Source organism: Pundamilia nyererei, unplaced genomic scaffold, assembly GCF_000239375.1.
Source record: "Pundamilia nyererei isolate P.nyererei 1_Seehausen unplaced genomic scaffold, PunNye1.0 scaffold00982, whole genome shotgun sequence".
NCBI classification, from domain to species: Eukaryota; Metazoa; Chordata; class Actinopteri; order Cichliformes; family Cichlidae; genus Pundamilia; species Pundamilia nyererei.
In genome coordinates this window covers 8192-21077 of record NW_005188383.1, presented here as the reverse complement: position 1 = coordinate 21077, position 12886 = coordinate 8192, and the positions used below count along the sequence as shown (strand labels likewise).

Here is a 12886-nt window from a genome sequence, read left to right as displayed (position 1 = left end):
ATATATAGAAGGACTGATGAAAAGTTGAAATTCTCATAGCCATTAGCAGCCACTGAAGAAAATACCTCTACCTTTAGCTCCTCACATGTGAGGAATTGCTGCTTGTTTCTGGCTTGTATCACTGCAAACTGAATACCTTTGGCTTTGTGGAAACATCTCTTGGGCACTGGGAACTTGTGATGGTGCTATTTTTCGACACAGACTACATTATTAATCATGTAATGAAAATAATCATTATCTACAGCCGCAGTTTGTCCTCTTTACGTAAGGAGCAAAAGCCTGCATAACAAAACCATGTACGTACAGTAGATCCTCCTGCGTCTTCTGTCAGTTGCGCACAGTTTCCACAGGGTTGTCCCTGATCTGGGTCTGTAATTAGGCCCTCTGTGGCCTGGCTGCTTCCTCCCTCTTCAGCTGCTGGTCTCTGGGCTGTGTCCCAGCCTGGACCGGCCGAGAGCAGCATCCCGCAAAGACATCACAAGCCTGCAAGCAACATGAGAGCAGGGGCACAAAACTCGGCAGCGGCAGAAGCAGTAGAGTTTATTGGCATGTGAACACATTGGGTGCAGTTTGCGACAGCTGACTCCTGCAGTTCATAAGCCCATTTAGAGCAGCGTGGAGTAAGCATGCAAGGCATCAAGCTGGACCTGAAACGGCTCTAAATTGAGGAGCTTTCATCAAGAAAAAGAGTTTATGGTTCAGTATCAGCTTTTGTCAGGTGTGAGCTTGACTAATTCACTCCAAAACACTGAAACAAAAGTTGACTGATAGAGAATTCACGGGTCTGCTAGGGTTTTAAGCGACCTCTGACAATCGAAGTTATAAAATACATGAACCGGCAAACTCATCTACCGAGACATGCACTTTAATGCATCGGCTTTGCAGGCAGACTTGGAAAGATGTCTAATATTTGCTTGCAGCTGTGTTTGTGCATCTGCGAGCGAATGTACTCCCTATCATTGGACTCTGCTGATGGTGGAGAGAACAAAGTTGCTCTGAGGATTTTGGAGAGCCATACAGATATTTATACTTGAAAACATAAAAAAAAAAATATCAGGCAAAATCTGATAAGATACTTCACTGTACTTTAAAACTATTGAACATACAAGTTGTTAACTGAAAGGGGGAAAAAAGTCCAGTCGATGAGTGTAAACATCCGAAAATATACAGAAAAGAGAGATTAAATTCCATCAACATAAATACTGCGTGTTTATTCAGGAGCCATATGCATGCATTCATGCGTCTTCCGGAAAGTCTTGATGGAAAGTTTGCATGAGCTCTTATGAGGAATCCAATTGAGTTTCCCAGCTGACAAATCGGTGTGAGTGTTCAGCTTTGTGTTAACTTTTAACATCAGCCTAAGGGGAGGCGTGACGACAGTGAGCGGTCACTGAGGACGTGCAGAGGTAAAAGGTAAATGAAGTGAAGGTGTGGATAATGTCAGAGCAGACAAGACCCTGGGATTTATGTAAAGCTGTACGATGCATTTATTTATTTTTTTTACCAGTAGGTTTTGGGCAAGATACTAGCCCCGAGGTGCTCTCCGATGCATTCATCTGACTGTGAATGTGTGTGAATGTTAGATAGAAAGCACTTAGGTAGAAAAGGCATATGAATGGGTGAATGAGGCATGTAGTATAAAGTGCTGTGAGTGCTCAAGCAGAATGGAAACACGCTTTCTGAGAACCAGTCCATTTATCATCTATTTGTTTCATTTCTATGTTGTTCTGTGCTTTTATTTCAACATATCAGCGGGAGAACCAAAATAAGGGTCAGAAGCTTTTGTGAAACGTTTTGACAATTCACAATCGGCACGACTGCTGAAAGGCTCAGATGACGCTTTACTTGTTGACTTCTCGCTATGTCATCATATTGGGCCTAACACTTGAGAAGTTGTTATTGCCCTTAAAGGTAACACGATGTCCTCATTACTCCGGCCTCTGTGTGTGCCACTCTGTGTGTGAGGAGATGCACTTAGAGCGAGATTCATCCATCCATCCATTTTCTTCCGCTTATCCAGGGCCGGGTCGCAGGGGCAGCAGCCTAAGCAGAGAAGCCCAGACCTCCCTCTCCCCAGCCACCACCTCCTCCAGCTTATCCGGGCCAGCCGAAACATGTAATCTCTCCAGCGTGTCCTGGGTCTGCCCCGGGGCCTCCTCCCAGAAAACCTTGCCCAGGAGGCACCCAGGGGGCATCCTTGTCAGATGCCTGAATCACCTCAACTGGCTCTTTTCGATGTAGAGGAGCAGCGGCTCTACTCTGAGCCCCTCCCGAATGGCCAAACTTCTCACCCTATCTCTAAGGGAGAGGCCAGCCGCTGCACCAATCAGTCTGTCGATCTCCCGCTCCCTTCTCCCATATCTTGCGAACAAGACCGCGAGATACTTAAACTCCTCCACTTGGGGCAGGAACTCATCCCCGACCCAGAGTGGGCACTCCACCCTTTTCCTTTACTGCAGATTTATTATTTATTTATTTAACAAAGTTATGCACATAAACACCTCAGTGAGGATTATACGTTAGTAATTTAGCTCGGGTGTCAGTAGACAAAGACAAGGACATTGTATTATTACCTGAAAAGATTCTATAAATGCATCCTTGTTATCAGCATGAGGGGAAACTGTAGAATGACTATGAAGGTCCAAATTTAGACCTGGAAACTTGAAAAAATAGAAAAATACGTAGACTTTAAGTAATTTCTTTGTGTGGACAGTAGTGCTTTAAGCAGATTTCAACAGTTGATATTAGTGTTTTAAGGGAGCCAGAGGGAAAAAAGGAGAGTCTGAAAGACTTTAGAAGAGCTCAGGCCAATTCGTTGTTACTTGTTTTGTTAGACGCCCAATTAGCAGAAATACCAGTGAATCACCTGACTTAGACGTCATTCTGTGCAGATCTTGAGATTGTAGTTGCAGCTTTTTAGATTTTATTTTCTTTCTTTCTTTCTTTTTCTTTTTTTGCTGATTAGTCAGGACTCATTCATCAATTTAAATGTGCCTTTTGTTTCCAGAGGATGTGAGTGTGAGTGTTCAGGGTTCAAACATACGATTTCTGGGATTCGGGGCAGGAAGTTGAGGTCACGATGAGAGAAAACGAGGTCGAGAGGAATGAGGTGAGCGTAAACATGAGGTTGGGGAGGATGAGGGAGAGTGAGTGTGAGACTCTGAGGCACCATACCCCTCCTCTTAAAAAACAGCAGCAGCGACTTGTCTAAAATCAGAGCTGTTTACCTGCTAATAATAGAGAAACACCAGCACGCTGCCAAGTCTTCCACCCGTCCTCTCATCGCCTTCCCCACACATGATGCTTTACTGTAGGGCAGCCATGGGGGAGGGGCTCAGGAGGCATGGCCTCCAGGTGAGCGTTCCTTCTCCTCGTGGACTTTGCTCTATCACAATAGCAGGGAGGAGCTTTCCCGAGCTTAGCTCTGCAAAATGGTCAAGAGGTTATTGACCTGCTGTAATCTCCTTTCTTATTCCTCGTCTGCTGTTTTCTTTTCTTGCCAACAACAGAAGATAACAATCCTGCGGTTGCTGTGTTCACACCTCGGGAGTCACCTCAGGAGTCACATTCGTTCCTCAAATACAGAAGTATGGAAGCTAATTTGTACACACCAAAAATAAATCAATAAAAACACCCCCCCCCCCAAAAAACAAACAAACAAACAAACAAACAACTGCATTGACTTTGACTGAAAGCAACCAGTTATCATTAAGATAAGGTAAAAGGCACAGACCAAAAGACGGGTAAAAAAAGAAACTTTTTTAAAACACTCGATAAAATAAACAAAAGGACACAAAAGAGAACAAAGGAGGTGGAAAAGTGAAAGTTGGGACTGTTTTTAAACTGAGAACTTTTCAGGATTGGAAACAACAGGGGAACTAGAAACGGGTAATGGAAACTATTGGACATCGATTTAAAAAAACATAGAAAGACGAGGCAGAGGAAGGAACAGACAGGGGACACTGAGGGAACTAAACGCATCAGAAATAAATTCAACTAAACAGGTTAATAAACCGAGAATTTAAACCTGAAAAAATATGTGAGTTTATGGGGACTGACTATTAGAGCTTCCAGTAGATATTAAAGGAACTGCAGATTTCAGTAGTTCTTCTTTTTTTCATAGAGGTTGCTGTTTGTGTTGTCCATCCATCCATCTTCATCCGCTTTATCCGAGGCCGGGTTGCGGGGGCAGCAGCCTAAGCTTGTGTTGTTTCTTTCCAATTTTCTTTTTTGACATACAAATGATCTGATATGAAATTGTCAACATCCATAGTTTATAACTCAGAATTGTAATAATATAATTTTCATTTAACATGACAGACTAAAACCATTTTTTGTAGCAGGCTGTAAAGATGTTTTTTTTTTTCTGGTGTGAAGTTGAGCATTTTAACATGAGTCTATGGAGATTGATTCAATGTTTGGAGTCAGCTTCAGGTGGCCATTACAGGAATTGCAGCTTTTGACAGTTCAGTGTAAGTTTTACTTGTTTAAACGCTGGAGGCTTCTGCTTGATGAATAAAAATGAACACTTTAAGTGACAAGCGGCATCAGTACTGAATGTTTTAGTAAAGTTAGCAGCAATTTATTGCTTTATCACCAATCCAACAGGACTGTTAGTCTCTGTCTCTAATGATGTATAATATTATATAAAATTAAAATGTGCTGAGTCTCTATATTACAAGTAACTGGTGTGATAAGGACTCAAATCTCTGGTTGCATCAGGAAGGGCAGCTGAAAGAATCGTATATAAAAATGGTAAATATAGTTACATTTTTACTAACAAGTAAAATGTATATGAAGCAATGAAGCAACATTAAGTAAGGCTTTTAGCATCAATATTTTAGCATTTTATACACATCAGTTCTCGCAGTGTGCCATTAACACTTAGTGGTGGAGGCTGAAACTAAGCCTCTTTATGTTGACGCATTGTTCTGTTAAAATCAAATTAAAATTCATCTGCTTTTTGTGACACCTTCCATGGAGCAAAGAGGAGGGATTTAAACTAGTTTTAACATTTGATTTTGGCGCTTCGGGGCCTCCGGATCCAACAAATTGATTTCAGCATTTCACATCAATTAATATGAAGTGAGTTGGTTTTGTAGCTTGAGAGGAGGAGGAGGAAGAGGAGAAGGGAGGGAGAAGGTGAATAAAAAAGCAAGAGAATAAGGTCTGCTTTCTCCTGCTTTCTCTCCCCTCAGCACATTGGTTTCTCTGTGCCCAAAGCAGAAATAAGCCTCGCCAGAGTGTACATTTATTTTTACGATATTTAAACAAACAAATAACGAAAATAAATCAATGTGAAACCTCGAAACCTGACCAAAGTGTGTTTAGGAGCCCCTCTGCTCTGACAGCAAGCGGGGAGACCACCAATTTCTCCCAGTCAATATTTGAGGAGCTAATTTGGAGAGTTTGTCCTCCATTTGAGAGAAAAAGAAGGATTTATTGAATGGTGAGTGTTTTTCTATGTGCCAGCCGTGCGTTCGCATAATGTCACAGGAGTTTACCTGAAGCCTTATCTGTCAGACAGAGTGTGTGTGTTTGTGTGTGTGTGTGTGTTTCTGTTGTTACTGCTCGCCGCTCTACCTGCAGTCAGCTGGGCCAATAATGTAGCTTTGATTAGAGGCTTATCGCAACCCCGACACACCCTCAATCACACCTCAGACATGTGACTCCACACAGCAGGGCCATAAAGCAAATGTGCCCCAAAGGCAGGGGCTGCAAGTCACTTCTATTGATTTATCAGCTTTAATTAATGGAAGGGGCAGGGTGAAAATTAACACCTGAAACTTGCAGAATCTCATCAGAGTCTAAAAATAAAGACACGTAACTGTGACTTGCCCTTCCAAGTTTGTTGTTGAGTAGGCTTAAAAGGTTTTAAGGTGGGAAAACTGAGTGTACTTCTGTAAAAGTAATATAAAGCATATTTAAGATTTACTGAAATAATAAATGGAGAATTAAAACTAATGACAAAATTTAAACTTCTTGGGGATCTTATGTTATATTAAGGAAAGCTAGTGGCAGGCAACAGGAAAATCAAAATAGAAATATAAAAATACCTGAGAAATGACTCAGATGTTCGCTTTTTATTACTTTAAGCAGTCAGGAATTTAAAAAAAAACATATAAAATCATCTCCCTGACACATAAAACCACTTCCAGTTAAAGAATTTCAGATTTTATGATCCATAAAACGCTGTTTAGTTGATTTTTAATTTAGTTATTTGGAATAAAAATTCCAAGTGAGGTACCTGAAATGCTAGCTATACATGCAGAAAAACTGCATGTATTCAATGCCAGTTACTTAGCACCCTGTCACAAAAGCACATTATTTGTTCCCTTTTCCTTAGTTGAATTTCTGAAAAATGTCAAAGATAACACAATTTGACAGACATAAAATGCTATTTTTGCACCAACAAGGTGATTCCCAACGAGGTATTAGCTGAAAACTTGTTATATCTCGGCGTGGTGTGCACCAAAATTGAAGCAGGGAATTAGTCTGTAAACTGCATTTGTTTCTCAGTAAGAATAATTCTACATTTTCAAGCTAGTTATTGAGTACTAGCATTTCTCAGAATATAGCTGATATTTAGCTTTAGATCAGAGGAATATTTCAAAGAGTCTACATACTCTAAGTGAAGTGGCAGCATATCTGACTGATGAAGAAATGGGGAAATCTAGTATTGGATAAAGAGATTCTGTCAGGGAAACACTCTGATGGGTTCTCCATAAATTGAAGGCTTTACCTTAGTTTTAGTTATAACATTCACAACCTGGTGTCCAAGGTATGCGAGACATTGCTTAAAATCTCCAGCTTTACCTCATGAGACCCTAACCCTCTGCTTGATAATCAACCAGCTCATATTCCAAGCTCAGCCTTAAGGTAAACTCAGGCTGAGCAAAAAGAAAGTTTCTGTTTATTGGTTATGGTCCTTCATCAGTTAATACTAGACAGGACACTGCGGAGTTTGAAGCATCATTTGTGTACCTAGGGTCCGGAAACTGGGAAACTGTAGATATTTAAATATTTAGCTTCATGAGTTACGCAGACTGGAAACAAAACTGTTGATGGAATCGAACTACAGTGGCTTGCAAAAGTATTCGGCCCCCTTGAACTTTCCCACATTTTGTCACATTACAGCCACAAACATGAATCAATTTTATTGGAATTCCACGTGAAAGACCAACACAAAGTGGTGTACACGTGAGAAGTGGAATGAAAATCATACATGATTCCAAACATTTTTTTTCAAATAAATAACTGCAAAGTGGGGTGTGCGTAATTATTCAGCCCCTTTTGGTCTGAGTGCAGTCAGTTGCCCATAGACATTGCCTGATTAGTGCCAATGACTAAATAGAGTGCACCTGTGTGTAATCTAATGTCAGTACAAATACAGCTGCTCTGTGACGGCCTCAGAGGTTGTCTAAGAGAATATTGGGAGCAACAACATCATGAAGTCCAAAGAACACACCAGACAGGTCAGGGATAAAGTTATTAAGATATTTAAAGCAGGCTTATGCTACAAAAAGATTTCCCAAGCCTTGAACATCCCACAGAGCACTGTTCAAGCGATCATTTAGAAATGGAAGGAGTATGGCACAACTGTAAACCTACCAAGACAAGGCCGTCCACCTAAACTCACAGGCCGAACAAGGAGAGCGCTGATCAGAAATGCAGCCAAGAGGCCCATGGTGACTCTGGACGAGCTGCAGAGATCTACAGCTCAGGTGGGGGAATCTGTCCATAGGACAACTATTAGTCGTGCACTGCACAAAGTTGGCCTTTATGGAAGAGTGGTAGAGTTTGCAGTTTGCCACAAGCCATGTGGGGGACACAGCAAACATGTGGAAGAAGGTGCTCTGGTCAGATGAGACCAAAATGGAACTTTTTGGCCAAAATGCAAAACGCTATGTGTGGCAGAAAACTAACACTGCACATCGCTCTGAACATACCATCCCCACTGTCATATATGGTGGTGGCAGCATCATGCTCTGAGAGTGCTTCTCTTCAGCGGGGACAGGGAAGCTGGTCAGAGTTGATGGGAAGATGGATGGAGCCAAATACAGGGCAATCTTGGAAGAAAACCTCTTGGAGTCTGCAAAAGACTTGAGACTGGGGCGGAGGTTCACCTTCCAGCAGGACAACGACCCTAAACATAAAGCCAGGGCAACAATGGAATGGTTTAAAAGAAAACATATCCATTTGTTAGAATGGCCCAGATGATATCCGACCTTAACTTGACATGTGAAAGCAGCTTCTGCTAAAAATATTCTCAGAGATAAATAGGATAGCTAGACAGAGTATATTTCTCAAACAGTGGTTCGTCCTCACTGACTTTCTGCTACATTCAGAATTTAATTTAAAGCTCGAAGCACTGAATCATCAGGTCCCATCTTAGTATGTTAAAGACTTACTAGTACTATATCACCCCAACAGAGCACTTCGCTCTCAGACTGCTGGCTTATTTGTGGTTAGAGTAAGTTTGAATGAATTTGAGTGAGTAGAATGGGAGGGAATGCCAGGGCGCTGTACTATGTAACAGACACCCTTTGTACTGTGATGATCCTGTGTCACATTTAGCCATCTTTTAATCAGTGTAACTGGGAGCATCTGGAGCATTTAGGTCTCTCGATCTATCCACCATAGTGTTGGTTTAGTCCTAGTGTTTTTAATTTTGCTTCTCTTGGTTAATAATTGGTACACTTTGTCTCTCTCTCCTGTTATTTGTCATGGCTCATGAGTTGCATTATGACAAATTTGGGGGCTTGTCCAGGATTCTTACATGGGAGTTTTTAAGGTTCAAACATCCCATTTTGGTAAATCTTCCATCAGTTATGGCCCTAGTCTTTTTTTTTTTTTCTATAGTTTGTTTTGTTCTTGCTCCCTCTTTGTGCTTCTTTTTCCTTTTCCACGTAACCAGTAACAGTAGATGGCTGCCTCTTTTTTAATCTCTGAGTGCATATTGCACTTTTTAAAACTACATTGCATCTAAAAGAGCAGCATCTTTTTGTTTTCTTTTTTTTCATGCATGGAGGTTAATTCCTGTTTTAATATATCCGTTATCACACCTTTCAGAGTTTGCATAAAGCCTTGTTGAAAGGTTCAAGGGTTCATAACACATTTGGGAAAATCTGGAGCTTGAACAATTTTTACCTCTGACAACACTGGAGAAATAATAAGACATATGAAACTTTTAAGTGCTTTGAATCTTTGCCAGTTTTTCACGCAGGTTTTGCCTCGTTCTGTTTCTCTCCATCAGGCTCTTCCTCTGCTCTGTTCTGAACAACAGGAAGCTCTGGGCTTCGATGGCGATCTTCAGGAGCTATACGCCGCCATCGTCACTCACGGAAGTGCACGAAAGCGCAAACTGTCGGAGCAGCACTCTGCTGAGGAGGTCGAACACGCCAACAAGGAGCCAGAACTCGTCTTAAACGCTTCAGGTGAACATTACAGCTTCACAACTGCGCTGAAATTTAATGGTCAAATTTAAAGATTTAGTCAGGTTTATGTGAGCATTTAATATTTCCTCTTTATCTTCATCAAAGAAATTGCATTGTGATAGTTTTGGTTGTATATTTTTGATTTTGAATGCATACATCTGCACACTTTGCAGATGACAGTTTGCATATTGAGGCTGATATCCATTACAAAAATCTAAAAAGTAAATAAATGTGTTGAATCCAAGAGAAGAACTGCCCTACTGCATGAGGAGGTCAGAAGTGGTAGAGAGGACTGTAAGAGAGTGGAAAGCCGTGTGATAGGAGTGACTGATGGGTTGAAGGTGTGTGTGGGTTTAGATCAAGGATCGACTCTGAGCCCCTTCTGTTTGCAGTAGTGATGGACAAGCTGATAGATGAGGTCAGGCAGGAGTCTGCATGGACTATGATGTTTGCAGATGACACCGTGATCTGTAATGACAGTAAGGAGCAAATGAAGGAGAGCCTGGATAGGTGGAGGTATGCACTGGAGAGAAAATGAATAAAAGTTGGTAGAAGCAAGATATGTGTGTGAATGAGAGGCAGACAGGTGTTACAGTGAAGGTAGATGAGCTTAAGTATCTGGGGTCAACCAGATACTTAAAAGCGTGTCAGCGGTGATTTGTAACAGAAAGATGGCGGCAAGAATGAAAGGGGAAGTTTACAACATGCAAACGTAAAGGACAGGGCAACTAACAACTTTTCATATAAATAAATGTTCATAAATACAGAAGCAAAATAAATCAGAACACCAGTTTACATTTTCAGTTTCCTATTATGTGCTAAAACATCTGTCACAGCCTTCAGTTTGAACAGAAGTTAGTTTATAACAATGTGAAGCAGTGAGACATGGTTTCTAATAGATATTGGAGATAAAGGTTATTCAATGTAATAAATACATATGCCAGGTACAGAAGTTAAACCCCTGTATATGGGAGTCAGCTCAGGTCATAACAACCAGCTTTGTTTTTAAAGACTCCCCTGTGTAAAAACAACAAACTGTATATAAAAGATGGACATAGCCACCCATAAGTTATCCAGTGGTTTTGCATTTTCAACTTTAGTGAAAAAAAAAAGAAGAATAAAATCCCTTCAAATCATTTTTTGTTTTTTTTCTCCCCATCAGCTGATCTGTGTTGATGAGCTGATACATCATGAAAATGAGAGCAAATGATGTGTTTTTGTCACAGGCTGCTAGTAACAAAGTGTCTGAGGATGCAATTTAAAATGGTTTCTTCACTGAGTTGTCTGTTTAGTGCACTTTAGTTGCTTAAGATGATTCATAGGTCATAGTGTTAAATAGCTTAAGATACAAAATCATTCCTCTGAAAATCATCAGCTATAAGGACTCAACTGAAAATTGGTGAAAAGGGGGCCAGTGTCTTAAGAAAACCTTTGCCGCCAGAGCGACTGGTCAAAAGCACTTTTAAAAATTACAAATTGCAAGCCTGGCTGCTTGGAAGCAAAATATAAAGAAATGAGGAGTGGATCAAGACTTTTGCACAGCACTGTAACTTTGGAATGAAAACAATCAGTTTAAGCATCAGCAGTACAAACACACTCCAGTGGTCCAGTTTAGTGACTCCAGTTAGCTGTGATGAAGCCTTTAGGCAGCAAACCAGCTGCTGTCAATCAAAGAGGAAACGATGCTAAGTTTTAGCCTCAGCAAAATCCAAATGTGTGAGGTATGAGATCCATCTAATATCAAGGGTTAAACTATCTTTAGAGACTATGAAATTCTTTGCATCAGGCTGTAGACATGTTTATATCTGCTATAAAGAGTTGGACATTCGAAGATAGGAGTCTGTGGGCATACAGCCACGAGTGGACACTAGCAGGTGTTAGTGTCCACTCCTGCAGCAGGTCTTTTTTTTGTTTTCTTTTTTCTTTTTTGAAATCTCTAGAAATTGCTGATCGGTTGTAGTAGCAGCAAGTTTAATCCTGATTTACTGATGGCAGATTTGACATGTTGGTGCTTCTCTGAGTCATTATTTAGTTTAATAAACATCTTCATTCTCGTCCTTCAGCCGGCGGATCTGTCAGCAGTGAATCGGCTGATGGGAATGAAAAACAGACCAACAACGGGGAGCCGGAAACACGTGGAGCCAAGATGGTCAACAGACCCAAAATGCAGCAGGTACAACAGAAGACTTTTTTTTTTTTTTTTAAGATTTGACCAATTAGGGTTATTTGTAGGGGAACAAATGCAACAAAGCTGGAGATTAAAAGAGATTTTAAATCCAAATTCATCAGCTGGGATCTACAATATTCAAATTACAAGTCAGCAGATAAACTGTGAAATGCGTCTCCTGCTTAAATGCTTCCTTGGGGAAGAAAAAAGAAGAGATTGAGTGATTTTAAAAACAGGATATTGGAAATAGACTATGAAAAACATTCCTCCTTTTGTGTTTTTTGTCTTCCTCAGTCTCTTCCTGTCACATCCACCGCTGCAGAGCGACCGGCCTCCAAACCGAAGAAGAAGAAAGTGGGCCTGTTCAGATGATCTCGAGCAGTAGGACGCACACACAATTACGAATTTAGAAAAAGTGCCGTCCTTTAAAAACACTTCTTATTGAATTTTTACACTCTTGAGGACATTTTTACAAACCTACTTTTAAAAATGTTTAGATTTTAGACTAAAAGTGTCATTAAATAAATACTTTTTTCTATTTTTACCATTTTTGTTAAAAATAGAAATAGAAAAACCACTGTGGGATCAGGTTTTCTTTTTGATGATTGTACTGATGACTGACAGCTGGTAGGTAGGTAATTTCTTGTTCTTTTTAGGTTTTAATAAACGATTAACCTTCATGTATCTTTAACTAGGTGTGAAATGTTTTTAAAGAAGTCATATTGCCAATTAAAGGTATACATGTATTTTTAATGGGTGTTTATGTTTGTTATTTGTTATGTAAACCACAGAATTTTTTAAAAAAATTGAACATAATAAGAGATTAAACTCAAAAACAGCTTTCGAAGGAATATTAAGTTTTTAATGTTATAAAATAAAAGCTTCAACAACTTTTCACTAAAACTTCAAGCTTCTATTTTTCCGCCAATCTTAAGTAGTTGCTTTCTCCGTGACCCAGACAGTCGGAGCACAATGAGCAGACAGCGGTCGATAGAGGAGCCGCTCTCCTTTTTCAGGGCTCAGTGAGATGTTGACTCAAGGTGTTGCAGCATGTCGGGAATGCTATTGAAGTTTTAGTTTGAGAAGTCAGTGTTTGCTTGCATGGCTCCAAAGAGTTTCTGTGTGAGAGACATTTGTTAAAAAAAAAAATTGCAGTTTTCTCCACTGAAAGAGCAGATTATTGTTATTTATTTAAGTGACAAATGCTGCTTTTATGGTCAAAAGAAAGAAGGTGGTGAAACATGAGGATTGTGTAATTCCATTTCGGTTGTTTATTTGCAAA

The 12886-nt window shown here is 40.3% G+C and overlaps 1 protein-coding gene across 2 annotated transcripts in view; it reads left to right on the top strand.

The window, feature by feature from the left end:
- The window catches only part of nhej1 (nonhomologous end-joining factor 1), a 27332-nt gene extending 15214 nt beyond the window's left edge, over positions 1-12118 (top strand). For both annotated transcript variants that reach the window (XM_013908051.1, XM_013908052.1), the window contains exons 6-8: positions 9257-9437; positions 11501-11610; positions 11899-12118. In XM_013908051.1, the coding sequence (XP_013763505.1) occupies positions 9257-9437; positions 11501-11610; positions 11899-11976 (369 nt within the window). In that variant the 3' untranslated portion in view covers positions 11977-12118. The remainder of the gene's footprint in view (positions 1-9256; positions 9438-11500; positions 11611-11898) is intronic.
- The last annotated feature ends 768 nt before the right edge of the window (positions 12119-12886 follow it).